This window comes from Diplodia corticola (genome assembly GCF_001883845.1).
Source record: "Diplodia corticola strain CBS 112549 chromosome Unknown scaffold62, whole genome shotgun sequence".
Classification (NCBI taxonomy): domain Eukaryota; kingdom Fungi; phylum Ascomycota; class Dothideomycetes; order Botryosphaeriales; family Botryosphaeriaceae; genus Diplodia; species Diplodia corticola.
This window is the reverse complement of record NW_017971541.1, coordinates 1-14,057: the sequence shown is the minus strand read 5'-3', so window position 1 is coordinate 14,057 and position 14,057 is coordinate 1. Positions and strand designations below refer to the sequence as shown.

At 58.2% G+C, this 14,057-nt stretch overlaps 5 protein-coding genes across 5 annotated transcripts; 3 read left to right on the top strand and 2 right to left on the bottom strand.

The window, feature by feature from the left end:
* Positions 1-767: 767 nt before the first annotated feature.
* Positions 768-3,235, top strand: BKCO1_620005 (carboxypeptidase s1; the record flags this gene model as incomplete). The annotated part of the gene is made up of 7 exons (XM_020278088.1): positions 768-1,109; positions 1,298-1,305; positions 1,359-1,408; positions 1,747-2,049; positions 2,101-2,220; positions 2,278-2,443; positions 2,506-3,235. The coding sequence occupies 7 exons, from the start codon at positions 768-770 to the stop codon at positions 3,233-3,235; spliced, it is 1,719 nt and encodes a 572-aa protein (XP_020126591.1).
* Positions 3,236-5,093: 1,858 nt separating this feature from the next.
* On the top strand, positions 5,094-6,549 carry BKCO1_620004 (glucose receptor git3 protein; the record flags this gene model as incomplete). The annotated part of the gene is made up of 5 exons (XM_020278077.1): positions 5,094-5,259; positions 5,319-5,437; positions 5,496-5,631; positions 5,691-6,026; positions 6,119-6,549. 5 exons carry the CDS (start codon positions 5,094-5,096, stop codon positions 6,547-6,549), a joined length of 1,188 nt encoding a protein of 395 aa, XP_020126567.1.
* Positions 6,550-8,208: 1,659 nt separating this feature from the next.
* Positions 8,209-9,486, bottom strand: BKCO1_620003 (nad binding rossmann fold; the record flags this gene model as incomplete). The annotated part of the gene is made up of 2 exons (XM_020278066.1): positions 8,209-9,318; positions 9,430-9,486. The coding sequence occupies 2 exons, from the start codon at positions 9,484-9,486 to the stop codon at positions 8,209-8,211; spliced, it is 1,167 nt and encodes a 388-aa protein (XP_020126590.1).
* A 354-nt stretch (positions 9,487-9,840) lies between these two features.
* BKCO1_620002 (myo-inositol 2-dehydrogenase protein) lies at positions 9,841-11,538 on the bottom strand (the record flags this gene model as incomplete). Its single annotated transcript, XM_020278055.1, has 3 exons — positions 9,841-10,594; positions 10,653-10,977; positions 11,079-11,538. The coding sequence occupies 3 exons, from the start codon at positions 11,536-11,538 to the stop codon at positions 9,841-9,843; spliced, it is 1,539 nt and encodes a 512-aa protein (XP_020126563.1).
* Positions 11,539-13,146: 1,608 nt separating this feature from the next.
* Positions 13,147-14,050, top strand: BKCO1_620001 (chaperone protein hsp31; the record flags this gene model as incomplete). The annotated part of the gene is made up of 3 exons (XM_020278044.1): positions 13,147-13,222; positions 13,282-13,502; positions 13,598-14,050. The coding sequence occupies 3 exons, from the start codon at positions 13,147-13,149 to the stop codon at positions 14,048-14,050; spliced, it is 750 nt and encodes a 249-aa protein (XP_020126564.1).
* Between the last annotated feature and the right edge of the window lie 7 nt (positions 14,051-14,057).

The following is a 14,057-nucleotide window of genomic DNA, read 5'->3' as shown; positions in this document are numbered from 1 at the left end:
TACAAGTTACATTAGGAAGGCGATATGTACCTATCTCCACGGCGGACAGAGTGGGGTCGCCGTCCTTGGCCGCCTTGGCGCTGTCTTGGACTTCCTCCATCTGGCTGGTCGAAGCTAGCACTCGACAATGCCGTTTCGCAGCCGTGCCGCTCGGCCGACCTGCAAAACACTCGCACCTTCCAGCTGCCACCACCTGCAAAGACAGAATCCCATCGCCATCGCCATTGACAGCTGTCACAACCTTCTTCGCCAAGCTTCCAACCAATCCCGCCCGCTCCGCTCCGACGTCACATCGACATAGGCGCCGCCCAGCGAACGACGAACACGAGCGATCAGCCGCCGTACATCCATGCAAGCAGATAGATAGCTTATCCCAGAAACCAACAATCGCAACCGCCGAAGCGCCTCCGAGTCGAGTCTTGGCCTCCGCTTTCCTGCTCTGCCCACACACAGCTTCCTATACAGGCAGCCATGCCCCTAATGCACAGTCCGCCGTTACAGCCATCCCGCATGAACGAGTCGTCCCGCCCATGCCACCTTCCACACCCCCGCAAGTGAGGTGCAAGGGGAGGAGCAAAAAAAGTAAATCCATGGTTGTTTAAAATCTCCCCCCCGAGCGGTACCGTCCGGCCCAAAACCCACGCTTTCTTGTTTCTTGCGATCCTTCTTCCCGTCCCTCCCTTCTGCCCGTCTGCCGCCACAAGGGTCCCCCAGAAAGAAAGAAAAAAAAAAGAAAGAGAGAGAGAGAGCGAGCGAGCGAGCGAACCATGCTCCTCCCCCGCCGCGCCCTACTTCTGGCCGCCGCCGCCGCCGCCGCCGCCGCCACTGCCGCCGCCACCGCCACCGCCGGCGAGCACGACCAGCAAGATCTCGTCGCGGCCGGCCGCCGCGGGCTGCTCAAGCGGCGCCAGGTCCCCGCCGACCCGACGGGCGTGCAGGAGGTGGTGTCGCCCGGCGGCGCAAAGGTCACGTACAAGCAGCCGGGCAAGCAGGGCGTGTGCGAGACGGCCGAGGGCGTCGACGACTACGCCGGGTACATTTCGCTGAACGAGAAGTACAATGTGTTTTATTGGTTCTTCGAGGCGCGGGAGGATCCGACGGGGAAGCCGGTGAGTGTGCTCTGTGAGGTTTTTTTTCTTCTTTTTTTTTTTTGGTGGGTGGTTGTGGTTGTGGTTGTGGTGGGGGATATGGGGCGAGGGGGACGGGCGGGATGGGAGTTTGAGATGTGTGTTTGTTTTTTTGGTGGGCCTTGATGGTGCTTGAGAGAGTTTTCGTTGCTGACGTGGGTGCTATGCAGCTCACACTGTAAGCGTTTCGTGTAGTATCGGGGTATCTGTCTTTGACGTGACGTGTTGCAGTTGGCTCAACGGCGGTCCGGGATCGGATTCGTTGATTGGGTTGTTTCAAGGTAAGCTTGTTTCTCTCGTTTCAGCAAAAAGTTTCGCTTTGGATAAGAGCTGGGAACGCCGCACCAGGTTAGGAGCTGGGTGCAGGCTCATGCAGGCCGGACTGAATAGCCTGGTTATCCTTATCCCTTCTACAATCATGGATTGAACGTCCATTTAGAATGGGGGCATCTGTTCGGACAAGCATGTTCGGCCAAGTCTCCCGTGCCAACGTGGGATGAAGATCTTCTTCTTCCTCCTATGGGCTTTGATCTTTACTACTGCTCTCCTTACGGATCCCTCTTCTTTCTTGTCTTTCACATCTTCAATTCGAAGTTGTGACACTGATGATCACTATCAGAGCACGGTCCTTGCAATGTGACCGAGGACCTGAAAACGCAATGGAACCCATACTCGTGGAACGAAGAGTCCAACATGCTCTACCTCTCTCAGCCCGTCGGAGTAGGTTTCTCGTACGAGACGACGGAAGTGACGGAAGACGGCCGGTACTCGATTGTCGACCCGGACACGACCAACACCACATACGCCGCGGCTGTCGGTGCGTGGGAGCTCATTCAGACGTTCCTGGAGCTTTCTGAGAGACTGGACCCGGACATCTCGAACCGCACCTTCAACCTCTGGACCGAGTCGTACGGTGGTCACTGTAAGATAATATGGAGCAGTCGAGGTACCATCAACTGACTCTTTTGGAAAGATGGCCCCACCTTTTACAGGTACTTCTACGAGCAAAGCGAAGCGATCAAGGATGGTAGTGCCGACGGCTATCCTCTCCAGATGGACAGTCTCGGCATCATCAATGGCATCATTGACGAGGGTCTGCATGGCCTCCCCTTTAGACCAAGCTCGAACCCGCACTAACAGATCAAACCAGCAATCCAAGCGCCGTACTACCCTGAAATGGCTGTCAACAACACCTATGGCATCAAGGCCGTTGATGACACCATCTACAGCCAGATGAAAGATGCGTACTACCGCGAAGGCGGATGCGCTGACCAAGTCGCAGCTTGTGCTGCGGCCGACCGCACCACGAATGAAGGGTTAGTTTGCAACTTCCTTCCTCAATCCATGCACTCCTTCTTTCTAACCGGACCGCTCTCAGCTGGACCATCTGCCGAGAAGCGACCAGCTTCTGCCGCAACGAAGTCGAAGAGCCTTACTACGTCTACGGCAACCGCGGCGTCTACGACATCCGGCATCCGTACGATGACCCCACGCCGCCCGACTACTTTGTCGACTTCCTCAACCTCGCCTCGACACAGGAAGCGCTCGGCGTCAACATCAACTACACAACCACCAACTCGCGCTACGTCAACGCCGGCTTCCAATCCACCGGCGACTTCGTCTTCCCGGACTTCAAGGCCGACCTCGAGTGGATCCTCGCGCAGAACGTGCGCGTCGCGCTGCAGTACGGCGACGCGGACTACATCTGCAACTGGCTTGGCGGCGAGGCCGTGTCGCTGGCCGTCGAGTACGAAGACTCGGAGGCCTTCCGCGCAGCGGGATACGCGCCGCTGCTGGTGGACGGGACCGAGTACGGCGTGGTGCGCCAGTACGGCAACTTCAGCTTCACCCGCCTGTACGACGCCGGCCACGAGACTCCCTACTACCAGCCCGTCGCCACCCTCGAGTTCTTCCGCCGCGTCCTGGGCGATCTCGTCCTCGCGGACGGAAAGAGTCGGATCACCGACGACTATCAGAGCGAGGGCCCGGCGAATGCGACGCACACGCAGCCGTATCCGCCGCTGCCGGATGAGACGGGCGCAGCGGCTGGGAGGAAGATGAGGAGGGGTGGTACTTTGAGGAAGGAGGGGAGCTTGCTCCTGGAGTAGAATGAGAGGGAGAACTCATGGGTGTCGTCTAGTGCAGTATCCCCTTGCAATCGATAGTTGGTGTGAAATAAATGGCGGTATCTTTATGACGGAAGATGACTTGTCGTATGCATGAAGTGACGGCTTGAATCAGGTGGTATCTGCTGTGTTCTAGTCAAATCCTGGGGGAAGTATGTGAAACCGACGCTGCGGGCGATTAAATCCGGCCTTTTGACTTGGTAAGCACCCCACTCGTCAAGTCTGTGGTGGATATTCGGACGCGTGGCATCGGAACCAGGAGGCTTGGCCATCGCACGTTTCCCTATGACGTTCAGTATGTCGCCCTCGTTGCCTTTCTTCCTCTCATGCTCTCCAGAATGCCGCCGCCACGACGCATGCGCCTCGCTATCCGAACCAAAGCCATTCTTTCCCACACGCGTATCAGCGACGTAGTCCTTTCACAATTACTGCTGTCAGAGCCTCCACTCCTTTGATGGATTCCACTACCGCTTCATGAAAGGGATCTCCCAAAACTCGCGGTGGGGCGGGATATGCGCCGTGCACTGTCCGCCTCGCTCCTCATTTTGAAAAAGGAAAAAGAAAAAAAAAAGAAAGGCGTCATCTTAGCCCACATCCTTCTATACCATCCAAAACAGAGCCAAGGCGGAATCGAGCTCGTGGTGGGCTGAGCCTGCTGACGGGGGGGTGGACGGGAGGTTGCGCGTCTCGTCGGATCCGTCCATCATCACCACGAAAATTGCCGTTCCGGGACTGGCGTACCGGTGCCGGGTGCCACGAGCGCTTCTATAAAGAGACGATTTGACGCTTGGTGCAGATGGGCCAGCCCGCGACGATCATATGGTCCACGAACCGCATCGTTAACTGAGACGTATACCGGTGTGCCTCGTTGCTTTTGTTCGCCCTCGTTTGGCCTTTGCCACGTCTGGGGTTTGATGGCTGGTCTTTTGTAGCTCGACTGACTCTCCAGTTAGTGTCAGCTGTGTTTTCCTATCTCCCTCTCTCTCTCTCTCTTCATTCCTGCAGACGACAAGACATCTTCTTTCAATGCCGAATGCCTCCTTGTCTGAAGCTCGAATCTGCCGGGAACAAGAAACCAACAGTTTCGAATATGCGTGTGATTCGGGTGCGGATGTGGAGAAGCCGACGCAAAAGTGCACAATAGTAGTGCTCCAAGGAAGATGCCGAAAGGCCAAAGCGTACACAGTAGCTTGGCTCTCGATTCAGGGACAGCCGATCATATTTTCTCCGCAAGAGGACAGTCTATAAAAAAAAGACCCCACCGCATGAAGAAGCAGAAAATCGGATCTGCAGGGCTGAGTAAGCGGGTCGTGGCTTGACCGGAAGTGAGGGCGGGTTGTGATTGGAAAATTGACATGCTTCTGCTGGAGGAGCTTATGCATGATTTTCCGCCATCTCCGCTCGGGTCGGGTGAAGACATCCGAGAGCAGTTGAAGCGGAGGTCGGCTTTCATATAGCTTGCGTTGTTGCCTGAGTCGCGGTCGAGGCTTTTGGTCTGTTTAGGTAAAGGAGGCGCGCTAATTGGCTGCCATTGACTCGTGAACACGCAGTTGCGCTCGGGACTTGCGACACGCCCCGTTTCACGCCGAGGACGCCCCTGGCGGCATTGCACCTTGAAACTATATGCAAAATAGAAGTGGCGTTGGCCGTCAATCTACCCTGGCCGGCGGGCGAGACAGGGCTGAACATCCTGGCGACTCCTGTAGATGACGAGAGCGGTTCTGGCCCGGTGCTCCCCAATCTCTGCAGACGATATGTACGCCACAGCCGCCCCGAACTTATGGCGCCGTAGACGGCGTCTTCGGTCAGGGTTCCCGCCCTTCTACGCAACGCTCCTCCCATGCCCGCCTTTAACATGACCTACGACCCCAGAGTGGCCATCCCGACTCTGGTCGGCAGCGCCCTGTCGTGCTTTGCCACGACCTGCGTGCTCATCTCGTGGATGTGCTACGGCCAGGGCAAGCGATCATTCCGCTATGCCCTCGTCCTGAACCTTACATTCGCCGGTATGCCTGATCACGCACACTGCTCCGTTGCGCTCGCAATTCTGACCAGAGCCGCGCAGAATGGGTCAATTCCACCAACAATACCGTGTCTGGCACGATTGCCGTCATGCACAAGGGCGTGCTGACGGCGGGGGGCGCGTGCACCTTCAACGGCTGGATAGGGCAGATGTCGGTTCAGGTACGGATTGAGTTTCCATCCAATCGGTATTGCGGCATGGTGGACTGACTCTCCCAAGGCGGCAGACTTCTCCATATTGGCCATAGCGCTGGTGACGCTACTCACCATCAAGCTCAAGTCGTACATCCTCAACGCCTCGTTTGACAAGAAGATTCTCATCTGTCTGTCCGTATGGCTCGTCCCGCTTGCAACGAGTAAGGAGCCGTCCGCACCCTTGGATCCGTCAGTGCAGCCCGCTAAGAAAACCACGCAGGCACCACGGCCGTCGCCATGCACCAGATGAAGCCTGTCAGCGGCAATTGGTGCTGGATCTCTGCCGAGAAGACTTACTTGCGCTACGCCCTGGGCCACGGCTGGCGCTTTGCCATCATCATCATCACCGTCTCCATCTACGTCTACGTCTTCACCTACATGAAAAAGCGTCTCTCGTACCTGCAAGAGACCAGCCGCGCATACTCGTACGACTACGGGCGCGGCCTGCACGACTTGAGCGCGTTGGCAACGGCGCCGCAAACGAAAGGCGACTTCAAAGACGGCCCGAACGGCGGCCTGATGGTCATCGACGAGGAGAACCCAGCCCCGAGCAGAGGTACGCGCACGTCCTGCAACACAACACGCAGCTGCATATATCCGCAAAATGATCAGCAGTTCGAAAAACTAACCGGGCACCACGCAAAGTAGTCTTGACCCCACCGACACACACGCAAGCCAAGCTCCTAGGCGTCAACACCGGCCTCTCCATGCAGTCCAACGCCTCCCCCCACTTCGACGCCGCCCGCTCGCCATCGACGCTGACGAAGTCGGCGCCGACGAGCGGCACCACGACGTCGGCGACGTCGGCGCTGCACCGCCGCAAGCGCAGCCAGAGCAAGGTGGTCGAGCGCGAGATCTGGCGCATGCTGCTGCTCAACGCGTACCCGATCCTGTACATCCTGCTGTGGATGCCCGGCATCGTGAACCGCTTCGTCGAGGCGGCGGGCCACCAGTACAAGTGGCTGCAGATCATGCAGTGCTCGACGCAGTACGTCGGCCTGGCCAACGCCCTCACCTACGGCTACAAGGAGCACAGGAGAGACTTTGCCGAGTGGATACACACGCTGAACAATAGATGATCGGGCGCCGGACGCGTGAGCAGCTGGTCGAGAAGAGATGGATGGAAGGAAGGGGGGGAAAGAGAAGGGAACTGCGGGACGGGCCGGCTCTCTCCCCCCTCTGATCGATTATATGCGCTATGAGAATTGAAGTCTTACGTGAGGCTTCTTGAAAACTACTGTCTGGAAACAGAACTTGCTGGCGGCTTTTTGCTGGTTCTTTTTTTTTTTTCCCTGCTTTCGTATCTTGAAATACCCCCTAGAGCAGCGAGCATGGACAGGATGGTTCTTAGAGAGTCCAAAAAAAGCCTTTTTCTTTAACAGCGATCGAAGTTCAAGAAAAGCATTTGGTTTATGTGCCACTTTTTCACTTAATTTGCAATGCACTTCTGAAAAGGAGACAGACACCGTGAAGAGTCTTTGCATTCTACACTGCTTCTTTTCCGTGTGTACGAACACTTGGCAGGACGTCAAGGCTAAGGGCTTGGATCCTTCTGCTCGGCTTCCTGGCGCAGCCGAGCGGCACGGCAGAGGAAGCATCAGACCCCCGCCGTATCCCTTAATTGACGCAACAGCAGCACGCCTCGCCCCGGCGCAGTGGCAAGCCAAGCTCCGTCGACCACGCGTACCTACATCCACGTGGGTGCTTGAATCAAGGTTTCTCCTGTCGCAAGGCGGGGGAAGCCGGTGCGGGGCCGGAGCCTTATTGAAAGCCCAAGGGGCTGGTGGTTGGGTAGGGTAGGAGGAGCGTGCCCGAAGAAGCGAGAGAGAGTGTTTATGCTCCAGTCCTGTGTTTGATTTCGGGCGTTGTAGCATCGAATAGTCAAGCAATAGGGCCTACTTTGCACCAATCAACGACTCCTGAATGCAAAAGCTCCCGCTTTACTTATTCCCGCGGAGATTGGCGGGTACACGCGCCCGGAGAGTAGGCGCATCCGTCCGTCTTGAAACGGGAGGCAGATCAATCTCCACAGATCCACCACCCAGCCTTACGCAGTAAGACACAAAATTCCCGGTGGGCTGATGTTTCTCCTTGCGCCTTCGAGCCGCCGTTTGATCTGCTTCCAAGCGGCGCCGCCGTTTGCGGGAGCAAATCGGGGAGGGGGTCAGCTAGTACCAAGCGAGATGAATGAGTGGTCTGTGGGTTTGCCTCCCGTCTTCGCTTCGCAGTACTGCACATCGGCTGCTCGGGGATCCCGACGGGATAACACGCGAGCAACTTCGGTACCCCGTAAAACTTTGCGGACGCGGCCCGCTTCGGCGAGACGGGCTGTCCGTTTGCCACTTTGGGAAAGTATGTGGGGTTTCGAGGAAATGCGTTTGCTTTGACCCCTCGTGAGAATCAACCAAGTAAACAAACCATCAAAGCTCAATTTTTGATTGTCAGAAGGCGGAGACTTTTGTACAACAGAAAATCCTACTCCGTGAGTCCATCACTCAGACGCCGCAGAGGGTGAGCACCAACAGAGCCAATAATGGATGCAAAGCCGACGTAAGGCAGAGCTGTTACAGACAATGTGATGATGAAGAGTACAGATGGGCACTCGTGCGTGCGGATGGATGAGGAGGTACTATCAACTCTGCCTTTCGACGTTGAGAGCTTTCATTCGAAGTCAGCAGTTGATTCCAGTGAGCATTGAGAGAAGGTCCTAACCGACGTCGTTCTGATGCTCCAACTTTCTACCTCTTCACAGACTCGTCGTACTTCTTGTAAATCATGTCAAACAGCTTCAAGTCCTCCATCGCATCCTCGGGCGTCGTCTTGATGGGTGCTCCCTCAGTAAAGCACCTGTGCATCTCCTTCAGCTCCGCCGTATACGCATCCTCATAGCTCGACAGCACCTCCTTCGTCTCCACCTCGCCATGCTCGTTCACCCCCACCGTCCGCACCTTGATCGGCAACCCCTTCACGTACGGCGAATCGTACCTGATCTCCACGCGCTTGTTCCTGCCATACACGGCCAAATGCGCGTCAAACTCGGGCACGCCATCAATCCCGCTCTCATACGTGACCGCGAACGGCCTGCCCCCCAGCTCCTCCTTGTTCCTGTACGCGAAAATCGCCGAATAAAACGGATGGTTCGCGCTGACGCCGTCCACCCTCTCCGGCGACCCCAGCACCTCCCGCATCAGCGACAAATCGTGGCTGCCCAAGCTCCCCAAAAACCGACACAAGTCGTACCTCTCATCCCGCCCGGCCTGATCCGCCACGACGACCCCTTTCCCGGGAAACGCCTCCTCCACCAACCCCTCCAACAACGCCTTCCTCTCCTCCCCGGCAGCCCGCCCGGCCGCAACCCCCTCCCCCTCCGCCGCCTTGACCGGAAACGTCCCGCTCCCCCCGACAAACGCCCCATTCGGCCCGCTAAAGTCCCTTACCCGCGCATACAACACCTCGCCCACGCCCGCGACGACCTCGCGCTTAAACGCCCCCACGAAGCTCGGCGCATACCGCCGCATGTACCCGACGAAAGTCCTGCCACCCCCTGCCATCCTATCCGCCTCGACCACCCGCCCCGCCCCCTCCACCGACAGCGTCAACGGCTTCTCGACGAAGACGCGCTTCCCGGCGGCGAGGGCGGCGACGCAGTGCGCGGCGTGGCACTCGTCGGCGGCGAGGACGAAGACGACGTCGACGGCGGGGCTGGTCCAGACGGAGGCGGGGTGGGGGGCGGTGGTGGGGATGTGGAATTTGGCGGCGCAGTGGGCGGCGAGGGTGGGGGAGAGGTCGCAGATGGTGGTGACGGTGTAGAGGTGGGAGAGGAGGGCGAGGGTGGGGAGGTGGATGACCTGTTTGGGGTTTGATTAGAGGGAGGGTCTGGGGGGTTTTTTATTTTTTTTTTGGCTGTGTTGGAAGAGGGGGTGGGTGGGTGCGTTGGGTATGTGCGGGTGATGGCTTACCTGGGCGACTTCGCCGGCGCCGATGATGCCGACGCGGAGCTTCTGGGGGGGTGCCATTGCCGTGTCTAGAGGTGCTGTTTCGTCAATTGACGTGTTTGGAGGGATCGAGTGTCGTTCGACGCGACAGCACCTATCTGGCGTGAAGCTATGATGCGTCATGGTGGGGCAGGTGCGGGGCATCCACTGACGGAAGCTTTTCTCCCAACAGAGCAATTTCTCGGAAACCTCTCAAACAAGCAAAGGTGAATGATGGCAGACTCGGCGTAGGAAGGCAATAATGATAGGAGCCCAATATTATTTACTGAAACGTCTATACCTTACACTCATTTACGTCATAAGGCTCCCTACGCAGCTGTCATTACAATGATCCGCCCCCGCCTCTATTAACAACCAATGCCCCAGAATGCCCAATCACCTCACCGTTTCCCGGCCCTCCAATCTCAGCCTACCCAGAGCCCTCCCCTCGTCCCTCCTAGCGACAAGGAACCACGCGCTGGCCACCCAGCAAAAGCCGACGCCAAGCCAGCTGTGCACGGGCATCTTGAACTTGTTCAACGCCATGAGCTGGAACGCGCCTCTCGGCACGCCGATGAAGCTGACGGTGAGGGGGCTCGTCGCCTTGGCGAGCAGCAGCGTGCTCGAGAAGACGGCCCACCCGCCGATGCCGCCGCAGACGGTCAGCAGCCAGAAGAACGGCACGTCGAGGAAGTAGCAGTTGTGGTGGATGTTGCCCAGCTCGCCCGAGAGCACCACGATGGGCGTGATGATGATGAGCGTCAGCACCGACGTGTAGTGCAGCGTGCGCCAGTACGCCCGCGTCTCCTCGCGGCTGCCCGAGCCCGACTCGTCGGTGCCGGCCGTCGAGGCGAAGCCGGTCAGGACGTCGCCCTGTGGGACCATGTCGTTGACCAGCGTGCGGAACGTGCGGACGAGGACGATGGGGTAGATGGCGACGAAAAGGGCGGAGAAGACGCCGGCCACGATGCTCTCCCAGGTGACGCGGACGCCGGGGCGGATGGAAGCGACGAGCAGGCTGAAGGTGGCCGTCAGAGCCGAGGACTGCGTGGAAACCGAGTTGGCCGCGACGGAGGAGCTGCCGGCAAGAAGCAAGGCAATGGGAACCACGCCGATGCGAGCCAGTGTATAAGTTTCTTGAGCGGCGTACCTACAGACGGATCAGTCATGCTTGCCGTCTACACACACATAGACACCGGGCCACTTACGCAAACGAGATGTTGCTCAACACGACCTTTGCCATGTACACGACGGCCAAGGGAAGAACGTGTTTCGCAACCGGCCACTCAAACTCAAGGATGCCACCGCCCGCAATCCCGCCGCTGCCGCCGCGACCATGCTGTTTCGCCGATGCCCTGAATCCCTGTCCGCCTGACAACGGCGTCGCCGGCGCCACGACAGAACCGAGTCCCAGACTCTGCAGCGGGCGCGACAGCAGGCGCGTCAGGCCCGCAAACCCAATCAGCAAGATGTGTTCCAGCACCAATTGTATCCAAGTCATGGTCAACGGGTACGGGAATTTGTAGACACCAGCTGCAGCACTCAGTCAGCACTCCTCGTTCGTCCACAGCCTGAGCTCCCCCCCTCCCTCCTCCCCAGCAAAAGCAGTAAATGAGATAGATGTGGTGTCATACTCAGCAAAATGAACCGATTCATCAACAACAGCCCGAACCCCGCGCCCGCGACCCAAAACACCAGCAGCCCCACATAGACCTGCCAGCCCATCCACGTCCCGAAGAAGAAGCTGCCCAGCCCGCCGCCGCCGCCGCTGCCCAGCACGCGCCTCCACGAGCCGCCCGCCCCAATGTCGGCCGAGACGAGCGGCCGCACCAGCGACGACGGCCCCGGCTCGTACACGTCGTCGTCGAACTCGTCCTCGGACGCGGCGGCGCTGGCGCTGGCGCTGGCGCTGGCGCCGGCGCCGGCCCGGCTGCGCGGGTACGGTGACGGCGTGCGCGACGAGAGGTCCACCAGCGGGACGGCCATGCCGCCGCCTGCGAGGCTGTTGTTGTTGTTCTGGTTGTTGTCCGCGGCGGTGGAGGAGGTGGAGCCGGCGGAGGTGGTGCGGAGGTGCGTCGAGGATTGCGTGTCCATGGTGATGTTGCTGCTGGGGTTGTTGTTCGTCGAGCGCTGCGTTGGTGGTGGTGGTTTTGGGGCAAGGACAGAAGGCCGCGAGGAGGGGAGGAAGGACGGGACGTTTAGTAGTAGCGGCGCTCCTGCGACATGCCTTGGGCGTGGGGGTCAATTGCGTTGGAGGGGAGGATGCGCTGAGCAATGCTTCGGTGGGAAAGAATGTCGGCCTCGCAGTCGCGGTGGAGGGTGGGAGGCGCGTTGAGTGTTGCGCAATAATGTTCTGGTAGGGAGAGGTGGAGGATTGCTGCAGTGCGAGTCGGGGGTCCGTCGATTCACTGTTCGCGCGAGTCATGCAAGGCTTGACTGATCGACATGGATTATCCTATTTTGGGGAATTTCGACATTTAGGATGCTCATCGGGAACCGACCCGTCTTCATGCCAGTCCTCCAATGCACCTGCCCAGAGCGAAAGCTTTTGAGTTGTTGTGTATCGAGCTGCACCTCTGAAACCTTCCACTTGCACATACAATAGGATGGGCGGGAACGTTTATGAAGTAGACCATCTCCTACCTTCGGAACTGGGTCCCCGGGATGAAGAAGTTCTAGCCCCAACTCTACCCGGCCGTGAGGGAGTGAGGAGGATGAGGTCCTCGTCATGCCCCATGGGTAGCCGCCTCCCAGATTTCCAGGCCGTGAATCACTGGAGCTTCCACAGAGGCATGCAATATATGCTCCTTGGACCCCTTGAGCCAAAAGTGAGCTGTCATTGTGCCGAGTTAACCACCTTGCTTAAACAGGCTGTATATGGCAACAAAGAAGGCCGAGAGTCATCTAGCGTTGTCGACTTTCTCCCAGTATCGAATGTGTCTGCATAGCTGGTTGCAACAACGATTGACACTTTAGCCTAAGTACTGAGTAGTTGGATGCTTCGTCTGGATGCATAGAAAAGCTTCAAAACTCGCATCTTCGTCCAGACATTGGCTTCGTCTACCCAGCTGCACCGGCGAAATAGCGGGGAGCAGTCGTTAACGGTCGGCATCTGAGTGTGGACATCGAGATTCAGATCGGACTGGCCAGGTCGAGACCAACTTTTCGATTATGATGACGTCAGAGCTGTTCGCGGGGGAGTCAATGAGATCCACAAGTGGGTCTCAGAATCTCCACCACGCCCATGGGGACCGATGTTCGCTCTTGCGCCGATAGCAAGCGGAAATGATGGTGAGAATTCGCACTGAAGATGGGGAAGAATTTATCAATACTAGCATTATGTAGGTTGTCCTTCAAGAGGTCGAGCCCGTTTAAAAAAATTGTTAGCATAGTCCGAATTGCCAGACTACTACAATAAACATCCAGTCTGAATAGCGAGATATGAGGGGACCCTTGTCTAGAGACCAGCAGAATATTCCACGACTTAGCGCGGCGGTAGCTTGGCTAGCGCTTCAGTCCGGTTCCTTGATTCCTCATTAGCGCCCTGAATGCATCCACTATAATCTACTGCAAGATCCGATTTCGATACGAGTCTCCATGGAGCTACCTCCAGCTGCGGGGTAGTTTCTGGAGACATAAGAACCCCACTATAAGGTCGAGGTAGCAGAAAAGATCCATCCCTTTCAACTCCAGTAAATCGCAATGGCTCCTCCCCGCAGAGCCTTGATCGCCATCACATCGGCGCACGCGCCGCTGTACGCTGATGGCAAGGAAACCGGTACATCATGGAACACTTCGCTTTCGTACCCAGCTCTCAATCTGACCGAAACCCAACAGGTCTATTCATCACCGAAGCCCTGCACCCCTTCAACGTCTTCAAAGAGGCCGGCTTCGAAGTCGACCTGGTCTCAGAGACGGGAACGTACCAGCCCGACTGGCTGAGCCAACAAAACGAGTGGCTACCGGACGAAGACCGCAAAGTGTGGGAAGACCCCAACAGCGAGTTCCGCAGCAAGCTCGACAAGCTGCTCAAGCCAACAGACGTGAGCTGGAAGGACGTAAGTCAATTCCCAAACATCTCCCTCCCCCCCCAACGCCAATCAATCCCACGATCCTCACAACTAACACCCGCGCCAACCCCTGCACAACCCAGTACGGCATCTTCTTCGCCTCCGCCGGGCACGCCTCCCTCATCGACTACCCCACCGCCACGGGCCTCCAATCCCTCGCCTCCCACATCTACACGTCCGGCAACGGCGTCCTCTCCGCCGTCTGCCACGGCGCCGCCATCTTCCCCGGCGTCCTCGACGACGCGACGTCCCGGACGCCCATCATCGCCGGCAAGCGCGTCACCGGCTTCACGACCGAAGGGGAGAAGGAGCTGGGCGTGCTCGACACGATCGGAGGGAGCTGGGGGCGCAAGACGGTCGAGCAGGCCGCGGCCGAGGCGGGCGCGACGTATGTGGGGCCGCCGCGGCCGTTCGAGGCCTTCGCCGTGACGGACGGGCGGGTGGTGACGGGGGCGAATCCGGCGAGCGCGCGGATGACGGCCGAGGAGGCGCTGAAGGCGTGGGAGTTGGTCGCGTTGAGGGATGCGGCTGTTTGATTGTGGG